The sequence below is a fragment of the Mobula hypostoma genome, chromosome 27, assembly GCF_963921235.1.
Source record: "Mobula hypostoma chromosome 27, sMobHyp1.1, whole genome shotgun sequence".
NCBI lineage: Eukaryota > Metazoa > Chordata > Chondrichthyes > Myliobatiformes > Myliobatidae > Mobula > Mobula hypostoma.
Window position 1 is genome coordinate 4,209,187 of NC_086123.1, and position 12,342 is coordinate 4,221,528.

Consider the following 12,342-nt stretch of genomic DNA (forward strand, 5'->3'; position numbering starts at 1 on the left):
CAGCACAACATCGTTGGCCAAAGGGCCTGTACTGTGTACTGTAGAGTACAAATGGATGTGAGTGGTGCCGTTTAAAGGAAGTTTATCAGCAAGACTGAGTGATACAATTATCAACAGTAAAAGAGTACACTGTTCGGTAAAAAAGGAAGTGTTGTAAATGAAACTCTACAAGGACTTGCCAGAGTATACAGGCATCTGTAACATATAGTGATACGAATTAAACAACAGAAATAACTAGTCAAAACGCTTACCTCGATGTCGATTGGTTGTCTTGTCAAACATCAGCATGGCATCGTCTACCTGTTGGAAAATTCAAACGTTATCAATACCTTCAACAGATTGTCCTACGAAAGCTAGTATTCCTGCAAATGAAAGTCTCAGGTGAGGCAGTGACGGGCTTCATGCTGGTCGCAGAGTCACTGAGCCACACATCACAGATAAGGACCCCTCGGCCTGGGGAGTCCCGACGTCCTGCACTTGGCCCGTGTCCCTCTAGGCCACAGGTTCCCAGCCTGGGGCCCACCAACTCCTTGCTTAATGGCATTGGTCTATGGCCCAAAAATGGTTGGGAACTGCTTCTCTAAACCCAACCGTTATGTACCTATCCAAGTGATTCTGAGTTTATAATACTGTACCTGCCTCAACTACCTCCTCGGGCAGTCTGTCCAAAACGTTGCCCCTCCGGTCCCGTTTTAATCTTCCCCTTTCACCCTGAATCTATGACCCTTTAGTTTAGACCTCATCTATCCTGAGGAAAAGAGTGCTACCATCCACCTAAACTATTCCACTTATAATTTTAAACATTTCTATAAGGTGGCTTCTCATTGTCCTATATTGTGAGGGTTAAGGACCTAGCCTGGGCAATCTCTCTCTGACTTGTATTCTTTAGTCCTGATAACATCCTTATAATTCTCTTGTGCTCTTGCCAGCTTAACCACATCCTTCTTATAAGCCAGTAAGCAAAGCTGTACACAGTACTCCAAGCGCGGCCTCACCAACAACACAGTGGCATAATGGTCAGCACAACTCTTTACAGTACCAGCGAGCCGGGTTCAATTCCCGCCGCTGTCTGTAAGGAGTTTGTATGTGCCTCCTGCATGGGTTTCCTCCGGATGCTCTGGTTTCCTCCCACAGTCCAAAGACGCTCCGGTTGATAAGGTAATTGGTTGTTGTAAATTGTCCTGTGATTAGGCTAGGGTTAGATTGGGGTTTTCTGGGTGGTACGGCTCAAAGGGCCAGAATGACCCACTGGATCTCAATAAATAAATTATACAATTGCAACATATTGTCTCCACCCCTCTGCTCAATGCTCTGGCTGACGAGGTCCCGCATGCCAAACACCCTTATCGCTGCCTGTGATCCCACTTTCAACGAACTGTGTGCTTGTTTCACTCAGTGTGTCTGTTCCATCACACTCCCTATGCACTACCATTCATAGTATCAAATCCTACTCAAAAGAGGGGTGCGCAAGATGTGTCATCTCCCCAGCAAAACACTGCAGTTACAACAAGACGACGTGACCGAGTCTGGATACAGGGTGGACGGTTGATTTCTTTGCAAAAGGGGCAGGGCAGAGGGGAGCAGTTTCTGCTCATCAGAGCCTCCCCTGCAGACGGGAGTTTGCATGAACTCTGATCAAGCATGGCCTCAGCTTCAACAGGTGAGTGGGAAAGGCCTGGTCTCTGTGTTCAATGTCCTGGGTTTGGGCAAGGGGCAGGAACTCGGCCAATCGTACCCCCAACCCATTTCTCAGTTGTAGATCACTTGTCCCCTTCTGACCTGAATCAATCTGTGTGCAAGAACAGCAGCCCCCAATAAAACAGCAGCTCCAACGTAGGTAAATATTTCCGACGAGCATTGCATGTTTGTATAGGGAGGGTCTGTCTCAGCACTGAAGGTCCCAGAGCTGCACTGCCCTACCAATGCTGTTAAGTCCCGCTGAGAATGGACAGGCATCGGACAACTGGTCAGCTGAGCACCAGGGTACTTTCGACAGTAAGAACGGGTCCTTCAGCGCACGGGAGAAAGCTGAATACCAGGAAGGGCTGGGAAAGGTGAGGGAGCTCGTATGGCTCCCTTGCCTGCTTCTCAAAGTTCAAAGGAAATTCACTACCTTGAGAATTATTTTCTTGTACACAGTCACAATCGAATCAATGTAAAACTACACACAAACAAGCACTATGCATCTAACGTAAATAAATACTGAAAACATGAGTTGTGCGGTGTGCAGGTTGTGGAATCTGTTCTGTGAGAAGAGTGAAGTTATCCACACCGGTTCAGAGCCATGTTCACACTCCCTGGAAGTAATGACCACAAGCAACACCAGCCAAAGTTAGAGAACATGCCTTTAGGGCTTCAATCAGTGCTCAAATGTTGGTTTTGATTTGGTCCAAGTCCCTTTAAGAGGTTTGAGGTTTGATATCACTGGGCAAGGTTTGGCATATTTCAGTTCCTCCTCTCCTTTTCACCAATGTCTTCTTGTTCACAATCCAAGTCAATCCCTTCTCTTTAAAGGCCAAAGCCGTGCAAACAGACATCGCAGAACAGCCGAAGCTGCCCCTTCCCATATGTGCTACTGGCTGAGTCAGCCACAAGCAATGCCAGCAGGCGGCAGCGCTAAGCCCTTCTTCAATTACCAAAGGGATTTCACATAAAGCGACCGTTTTACAAGCATCAGGTTGCTGCAAACGAGGAACAGAGCACACTGCCAGGCATCGGCACAGCAGGCACTATGCCCATGCAACTGCCCAGTACCACCACCCCTACCAGTGGCAGACGGTTCCCACGGTCAGCAGGTACCCAGATCTAACACCACAGTTCCTGTGGGTCAGCAGATACCCAGATCCAACATCACAGTTCCCACGGTCAGCAGATACCCAGATCCAACATCACAGCTCCCACGGTCAGCAGATACCCAGATCCAACACCACAGTTCCTGTGGGTCAGCAGGTACCCAGATCCAACACCACAGTTCCTGTGGGTCAGCAGATACCCAGATCCAACACCACAGTTCCTGTGGGTCAGCAGATACGCCCAGATCCAACACCACAGTTCCTGTGGGTCAGCAGATACCCAGATCCAACACCACAGTTCCTGTGGGTCAGCAGATACCCAGATCCAACACCACGGTTTCTGTGGGTCAGCAGGTACGCCCAGATCCAACACCACAGTTCCTGTGGGTCAGCAGATACCCAGATCCAACACCACAGTTCCTGTGGGTCAGCAGATACCCAGATCCAACACCACAGTTTCCACGGTCAGCAGAAACCCAGATCCAAAACCGCAGTTCCTGTGGGTCAGCAGATACCCAGATCCAACACCACGGTTCCCACGGTCAGCAGATACGCCCAAAACTGGTGCCTCTGGCAGACCTGACATGGCAGAACACATTTACAGAGAACAGAAGAGTGCAGGAGCAGGCCCTTCAACTCATCAAATCTATACTGAACAGGGTGCCAAATAAAACCAAATCTCTCCTATCTACAACACACATCAAAGTTGCTGGTGAACACAGCAGGCCAGGCAGCATCTCTAGGAAGAGGTGCAGTCGACGTTTCAGGCCGAGACCCTTTGTCAGAACTCTGCATGTCATCCAAATTCAAGTGTCTATCTAAACTCCCTGATTCAAATTCAGATGATGTGTTACATGTAAGTTGAAACACACAGTGAAATGTGTCATTTGTGTTAACAACCGACACAGCCGGCGATCCATTGACTTCAGACAGAAATCAGCTTGTTTTTGTTTCGTCAAAATTTCCCCACTTACCACTGTTGATTGAGATCAAACTGAGCAGAAACCAAAAATAACCTCCCTATAGCCCACGGATGCAGAACCATCCTGTGTAGGGAGCAAACGGGGTAAAATTATCAGGCGCATACACACGCAATGTAGCCAAGCTTTGAGTGATGGATCACGAAGGTAAGGAGACTCCAGATCTCGTTCTGAGAACACTCTTGGGCAGTCCAGGGGCAGGCTGTAAAAACCAGCATGACCCCTGGACATCCCAGCTCTAACTTCAGTCCCAAATTAGATGGCAGTTCAACAAAGAGTGGTACAAGAGGGGTAGAACAAAAAAAAAGCTGATTTCCTGTCACCTGGCGGGAGATCAGCGGCAGACAGCGTGAGCTGGGGTTGGGGGTGGGGTGCACTGACATTTTATCATTGCTGATCAGCTAGAGAGACTTCATTCTTGCCTCATTACCCTGAGCTAACCTAATCTGGGGCTGCTTGGGGCAGATTACCACGAGCACCCACTGAACCGCAGGTTAAATAAAATCTGTGCCCGGGACCCGAAATAATTGCCGGCACATTAAAACGCATCTTCCCTTCAGTTACAGCCCTGCTCTCAATAACTGCACATACTACAATCCACAACTAGTTAGGTCTCACTTTGGAACAGATTCACGCCAGAAAATACCTCCTGCATGAATAATTCTGCAATCATTTACATCATGAAAGGCTGAGATTGTTCCTCTCAGAAAGCATTTACATAGCTGTTTGTCCCCCTCAGTCACCAAGGACTGATTTATCCTTCACAGCTTACTCAGCAGTGCATAAGCACACATATCCACTTTACTCAAGAGGTCAGTAACAGAAAGCAGGGTTTTGTTAGCCAGGCAGTGCTTTACATACTGGCGCCTGAGAACTAGCCTCTCTCTCCCTCTCTCTGACTCAAGAAGGGGTTTTCAATAAAAAAATAGAAATCTTCCACTTCAACTCTAGTCAGTGAAAGCTGTACCTGCCACCTGCCCTTCAACTTCAGTACTCTGGGAAGCAGGCAAGTTTAGACATCCCCTTCAGCTGGGTACTCCTGTAACCAGTCTTAGTTACTATTAGTTTAGTAGTTTGAACCTAAAGCAGAGTCATAAAGAACTACAGCACAGAGAGCGAGGCCCTTCAGCCCATCTAGTCCATGCTGAAACAGCAACCTGCACCTGGAGCATATGGGCACCCAAATTCCACCTTGCTGACTCGGACATTCTGCCCTCATCATCACCCCTGCCTCATGCAGGCAAATGAGTACTTGAACAGTCAACGTATCAGCAGTGTAGGCCCGGCTGGCCCCTCCTGCCTAGTTCTCTCTCTTTCTACCCCTTCTTCAGCCGGTGGGCAGCAGCTAGACACCATCGTTTGGGGACGTCATAACACTGTGCAACACGTCTACTGGACTGGCACTCAAAAGGCCCGGACCACTGATCCTGCCAAAAGGATTTGAATCCCAGCCGCAGACAACAAGTGAACTGGGGGGGAAAGGGCTGTCAGGGTGACCATAGCTGTTGTCTCACAGCTCCAGAAGCCTGGGTTCGAGCCTGAGTGTGTGCGCGTACGTCATTACTGCGGCCCTGTGGGTTTACTTTAGGGGCTCGGGCTTCATCCCACAGAACAGGTTTCCTTCCCCGAAAACATGTCGGGCCGGTTAACCTGTCACTGTGGTCATGGTAGAGCAGTGGTTAACGCAATGCTTTACAGTGCCAGCTGTAAGAATGTGGTTCGATTCCTGCCGCTGCCTGCATTTTCCCCCCATGACGCGCCAGTTTCTTCCGGGTGCTTCACATTCCAAAGACATACTGTAGGGTTAGGGTTAGTGAGTTGTGGGCACGCTGTGTTGGCGCTGGGAGCGTGATGAGACTTGCAGGCTGCCCCCAGCATAAACTGATTTGACTTGGCACAAACAACGGTACCTGTGACAAGTGAAGCTCCCCTCGCCTGGAGTGTGGGTGAGTGGTATTGAGTACACAAAGGCATTGGGATTGGTCTAGGATAAAGGTGAGTGGTGGTCAGCCTGGACTCGATGGGCCGAACGGCCTGTTTCTGAGCTGTACAAAGTCCAAACCCATCGGAAGGGTTAACCTTGTTCTGAATTTGCTGGGCTCAGTTCAGTGGGGTTATTGCCTTTCCAATCATTCATTCTTACATTACCAGCAATGGCAATACCACATAAACCAATTGCTAAATAAATCTCCTTGTCAAGCAACTCAAAGATATCAATAGTCCCATTTAAAATCAGAGAACGTGTACAATATACAACCTGAAATTCTTACTCTCTTACTCTTCGTGGGAAGCTCACCACTCAGTGGGGGAACGAGAGGAAGGGGTGATGAGAGGAAGAAAGCCAGCCATTCTCACTACCGGCCGCCCTCCAGCAGCACCCATTTGACCAGGTGGACGTTAGATGAGAATGAGATCACAGTCCCCTTCCCTCTTGGGCCTTGGCAGTGGTCTGGGGCTTGGTTTCCAAGGGTGCACTTGCACAGGTCCCGTAACTTGACAGCCGAGGTTGAAGTTTGGTCTAGCTTCCAGAGTGAAGCTGGAGATACGAGCTTCGTCCCCACTCTGTAGATCAGCTCCATCCCAGGCAATGGGGGGTGGCTTGTAGCAAAGACGGAGAGGGTTGGAGCAATGACACAAGGAACAGAGGGAAGAACAGGCCTTCTTTGAGCCCAGATTTGCCACGACATGATAACAAGTCAGACTTGAAGATCCTCCATAATCCGCCTGGGTTGATGTCTCATCAGTGGACCTCGGAGCTGAAGTCTAAACTCGTACAGAAAAAGGTTTCCTCTCTCCAGATGCTACAGAAGTAGCTTCCCAGCTGTTTCCACACTCACCAGCACTCGCAGCCAGGGGGCAAGGCAAGGTTCCACCAATCCTTTGGGGATGGGGTGGGGTTCGATAGACGTGGGTCACGGACTGAGCTTCAATCTCAGAATTCACACGTTAAACATCCCTCAGTAGGAGAAAAAAATTTCCAATTTTGTGTGGAGATAAAAGCAGCAATACAAAATCAGACAGCAGCAATAATCTTATGAACATAGCCAACCATGGAGCAAAACAGAAGCACCACATTAAAAGACGTGGCTCATTGGCTTTGTCCTCTCACTCCACTAGCCTAACCTCCGTCCTGCAATACAATACACCCAGGGCTTCTTTCATTACTCTGCAGTGTAATATGCCCTTTTTAAATGTCAGCTCCAATTTTCTAACCAAAAGGACAATGATAAAGAAAAAAAATTACAGCTGCATTATTAAACTCCACATCAGTCAATCAACCTTAAAGGGAGCAAAGAGCATGACCCCTGGCCCCTGGTCCCCATGGCAACCAGGAAGGCTCCATTAAGGACAATGAAACAGACGGGGCCTGCTCATTCATGGCAGGTCATCCAGTAACATAATGGGATAGCTTTCTTTTCCCTCCTCTCTGGACGGCGTGGACTCACGCTGGAGTACGGCCCCCGGAAAGTCACCTCTCTCACAGCTAGCCACGTCCTGTGTTACACGGGAGCCCTGCGTTTCACGGCAGACTGATCTGATCACAGCCCAGCCACCACACACTCAGGAGGCAGCAATCTCCGCACCACGGCTGACTTTTCCACTTCCATAGCCAAGGATGGTGAGATCAGAGGCATCTCTCTCCAACACCCTGGTTTAAATCTGGTTATTCTGTAAGGACAAGCAACTGAGCCCCTCGGTCACTTCTTTTTATTCCTCAACAGCCCTTTCCACTGGGGATCTGCCTAGCCTTTGCTGTAGGTATTAGACAACAGGAAGTTCCTATAAAGCCACACAATGGGGGTTACAAATAAATGCACCACCACCCACAAGAACCAACAGGGGGCACGTTGCAGGCTTTGCCCAGGATAGAACCAACCGGCAAGGTCATATCCCTGTGGCCCCAGATCCTCACACCCCACTAATTATCGCTTGGCTGCTGACCATTCATCTGATATAGTGTGCCAAGGAACTCAAGCGACTTGATTTAAAGACCATCGGGCCAGAGATAAACTGTTTGCTGTGGTGTTCTTTATATTCGTACGTACCGTGGGTTACTAATAAAGAACCATCTTCTGGAAGAAACAGAACTTTTATTTAACAACCACAGGTTTTTACAATACCATGTTTCTGGATCCTTCTATCATTCCTGTGCATGCTCAGAGCTCTCTCCAATCACGTTCTTACGCGTCATATCACCACAGTTTGCCAGTCTCATGGCAAGCAAGGGCATATGAATCAGAACAAGGAGAAGGCCACTCGGTCCTTCAACCTGCCCCACCACTCCACGACCCGACTGTAACCTCAACTACAGGAATAACATTACATCCCCTTCAGAAAATATTGACTTCAGTTGCTTCTGTCCACATCAATGGTGTTAAAGCTGAGAGATCCAAGTTCCTCGGTGTGAAAGTTTGTCGATAACCTGTCCTGGCCCGATCACATGCAAGTCGTGGCCAAGAAAGCTGACCAACACTTCTACCTCCTCGGAAGGCTAAAGAAATTCGGCATGTACCATCAAATTTGATGGACCACAGAAAGCATTCTGTCCAGGTGCACCACAGCTTGGTACGACAACTGCTCTGCCCGTGACCACAAGAAACTGCAGAGCTGTGGACACAGATCAGCATATCACAGGAACCATGGACTCTGCCTACACTCCTCCTTGCCTCAAGGTAAAGTAGTCAGCAAAATCAAAGTCACCACTCTCTTCTCTCCTCTCAGGCTGGCCAGAAGATACAAAATCCTGAAAGCACGTACCACCGCTCAAGGACAACTTCTCCCCCATTGCTATCAGACTCTTGGCCTCACGATCTACCTCGTTATGATCTTGCCCTTTATCGTTTGCCTGCACTGCACTTTCTCGGTAGCTTTTATACTTTATTCTGCATTGTTATTGTTTCACCTGTTCTCGCTTAGTACACTGTGCAATGTTTTGATCTGTACAAATACTATGCTAGGCAAATTATCCACTGTATCTTAACACAAAGATCACCTTTATCTGTCACGTGTACAACCAAACGTACAGTGAAATGTGTCACTTGAGAATCAAATGTGCTGGGCACGTACGGCGCCAGAAGAGTTTGCCAGCTCCTCACTAACCCTAACCCTACGTCTTTGGACTGTGGCGGGAAACTGGAGTAGCCAGATGAAATACACATGGTCATGGAAAAAAAACATACAAACTCCTTACAAAGGTGGGAATTGAACTCCAATCGGCGATGGCTGGTGTCGTAATGTTACAAAAACAAAACCAATACCATGAGTGTGAAGGTTCTATCTACTGCAGCCTTAAGAATATGTAAAGACTGCTTGGCATGCCCTTCATGGAAGAGCATCCGAAAGTCTCATGACCTGCCAAGAACAAATGGTACACGTATTCACACCGGCCTGGTCCGAATCTGGACCTGCGGTCAATCTGGGCCCAAATGGGCAATGTAGGGATCAGCACCGAACAAGGAGGTGAGCGGGGGTCGGCTTTCTATCAGCAACAGTGGCCGTCGCACCATGTTGGAGCGTGCGACGGGACGGGCTAGGCCAGTGTGGTTCCAGTCCTCCGGCCGCGGGTGAAGCTGCAGGCTCTCGACGAAGAAGCTGCTCCCTGCGCGAGGAATGGGAAGGAGCATCAACGTGGATCCCACCAGTGCTGAGCACTGCGGGAAAGCCAAACACACACCATGCTCACAATGCTCCAGTCACTCTCTTGTGGCGCTATTTTTTTTTGGTGGCCGTGAGAAGAATCTTGCAAAGGTCCCATTTAACAGCACCTCCAAAATGGGCAGCACACAAAGACCGGAGATCACCCCACGAAACGCCATGGGAATACCTCAGACGGGTCACAAAAACACTACACGTTTTCTCATGCTCTCTGCCGGGGATCAAGACGTGCCCCTTTTGGCACCGGCTGACACTTGGTTGCCACGGAGACGCCGGCAAACAGCAGTCCTGCATGAAATCACGTAATTAAACTGGTCCCATCGCCACCACTTTAAAAATAAATCCTGTCAGCCTGCAAACCCCAAGAGAGTTGAGTTACATTGACCGCCTCCATTCCCCAGCACACCCATCCCCCCAGCTCCCAATCCCATCTGCCAGCTGCAGCTAAAGGAACCAGCAGGCTCGATCGGCACTGGGGCCGGGCTTTTTATGCAACAGGTACTTCGTCGAGAGACAGACGATGTGGTGTCCCTGTGCTACTACAGATCGGGCCCATATCCTCCCTCACAGGTCTCTCCTTTGCTGGCACCATGACCCCGGGTGAGGACAGCAGCCATAAGGCTTGAGCCCCAATGACACCTGTGAGAGGGGGAGAGGGGCGCAGTGACTGGAGGAAGGATGGCGTCGAATGGTGGACTCCAGGTGACCCATCGCCTGCAACGAGCCTCCCTCCTGGACGGAGCATTGTTTCATGTTCCATCCAGGCCCAGACCAGGACCAGAGGCCCATTGTGCATCACCAACAGGCCTCCTGAAGCCTACCTGGAAATTCGCCCTCCCAGCTCTGCACACTTGCTAAACCATAGCCACCATCGTGGATGGTGGGACTGCCTCCCTGCCCAGTCTTCCAGACCCCCTGGAGTACAACTACTGCCCCTGACACCTGCTTATGTGTCGTGCTGCACTGACCTTGGGTAAGGGAGCTGCACTGACCTTGGGTAAGGGACACGCGGAACAGGAGGGGGGTGATTTGATTCTCCTTCCGAAGTCCAGCATGTTACAATGAAGGCAGGTTACTAAAACCTTCTCAAATGCATCCTGTCCTCTTAACATACAACTTTGCTGACAACAGACACTGCTCAGCACCTCACCCGTTCACTGGATATCAACAGGACACTGTGCTGCTTTGGAATTGTGGATGCTCCCTTCCTCGTGCACCTCTGCTTCGACCACACACGCACAAAACTCTAACTGGCATTCACTCTTTGACAAAAGTCAATACAAGGAGGAGGGAGAAGATGGTGGCACGATGCAGCGCACGCGGCCGTTCCAAATGATATCGTAATGTGTTAACTAGGGGCCATGCACAATCCTGATTTGGTAGAGACAGCCGTGAGAAGCACAGAGGAACATCTGGAGAAACTTCTGAAATGTCCGCTTCGCTGCCCCTGCTACTGTGCGATTGAGAATCTCCGGAGAGGAAGGCCCCAAATCCTCGGCTTTGCCTACTGCCTGTTGCCGGGGCCGGGGTCAAAACGCTTGGCAGAGATGGTGCTCGGTGCTCGGTATTCGGAGAGGTGGTCGGAGGCTCGGAGTTTTCAGACGGATTCGGAGTCGGACTGTGGTCGGATGCTGCATCGGCAAGTTTGCAGCGCTGGAGGTTCACCGTCTGCGTGAGATGATGGGACTTTCGAGAGACTTTGAGACTTTTACCGTGCTATGGTCTGTTCTTATCAAATTACGGTATTGCTTTGCACTGTTGCAACTATATGTTATAATTACGTGGTTTTTGTTAGTTTTTAAGTCGGTTTGTCATGTGTTTCTGTGATATCATTCTAGAAAAACACTGTATCATTTCTTAATGCATGCATTACTAAATGACAATAAAAGAGGACTGCGTGTCCTCATAATATAAAATCTAAGCCAGTCTGTAGTAAGAACCTTATACACAGGAGATCCTGCAAGTGCTGGAAACCCTGAGCATCACACACAAACTGCCGGAGGAACTTGGCAAATCAGGCAGCATCTACAGAGGGGAATAAGCCGCTGACATTTTGGGCGAAGACTCTTTGCCAGGAAGGGGGCAGAAGCCAGATTAAGACCATGGGAGTGGAAGGAGAACAAGCTGGCAGGTGATAGGTGAAACCACGTAAGGGGTGAGGGGAGCGGGGAAGGGGGAATGAAGTGAGAAGCTCAGAGGTGACAGGCGGAAGAGGTAAAGGGCTGAAGAAGGAGGAGTCTGATAGGAGAGGACAGTGGACCATGGAAAGGGAAGGAGAAGTGGAACCAGAGGGGTTGATGGGCAGGAGGGGAGAAGAGCTGAGAGGGGAACTAGAATTCGGAACTCAGAGTCGGACTGTGGTCGGATGCTGCATCGGCAAGTTGGCGGCGCTGGAGGTTCACAGTCTGCGTGAGATGATGGGACTTTTGAGAGACTTTGAGACTTTTACCGTGCCCATGGTCTGTTCTTATCAAATTACGGTATTGCTTTGCACTGTTGTAACTATATGTTATAATTATGCGGTTTTTGTCAGTTTTTAAGTCGGTTTGTCATGTGTTTCTGTGATATCATTCCGGAAAAACACTATCATTTCTTAATGCATGCATTACTAAATGACAGTAAAAGAGGACTGCGTGTCCTCGTAATCGAAATTGTAAATGGAAAAAGAGAAGGAGAGAGGGACGCTCATGCCATCAGATGGAATATGAGGAGTTTCTCCTCTGACCCGAGTTTGGCCTCATTGTGGTGTTGGGGAGATTATGGACAGACACTGTCTGACCTATCCCAGCTCCTTAGCCAGGAGCATGGAGATCAATCCCCGAGTTCCTCTTACTCTGTTGCCTTATATAAAAAGCAGGATGTTCCAAGTTCAGATGAGGCAGTTCGTGCTGCTAGAAGAGCCAAGCTACAGATTA

At 49.3% G+C, this 12,342-nt stretch overlaps 1 protein-coding gene across 2 annotated transcripts in view; it reads right to left on the bottom strand.

Moving 5' to 3' along the window:
- LOC134338359 (RNA-binding protein Musashi homolog 1-like) overlaps nucleotides 1-12,342 on the bottom strand; it is a 253,854-nt gene that overhangs the window by 32,884 nt on the left and 208,628 nt on the right. For both annotated transcript variants that reach the window (XM_063034147.1, XM_063034148.1), the window contains exon 7: nucleotides 252-300. In XM_063034147.1, coding sequence (XP_062890217.1) covers nucleotides 252-300 — 49 coding nt within the window. The remainder of the gene's footprint in view (nucleotides 1-251; nucleotides 301-12,342) is intronic.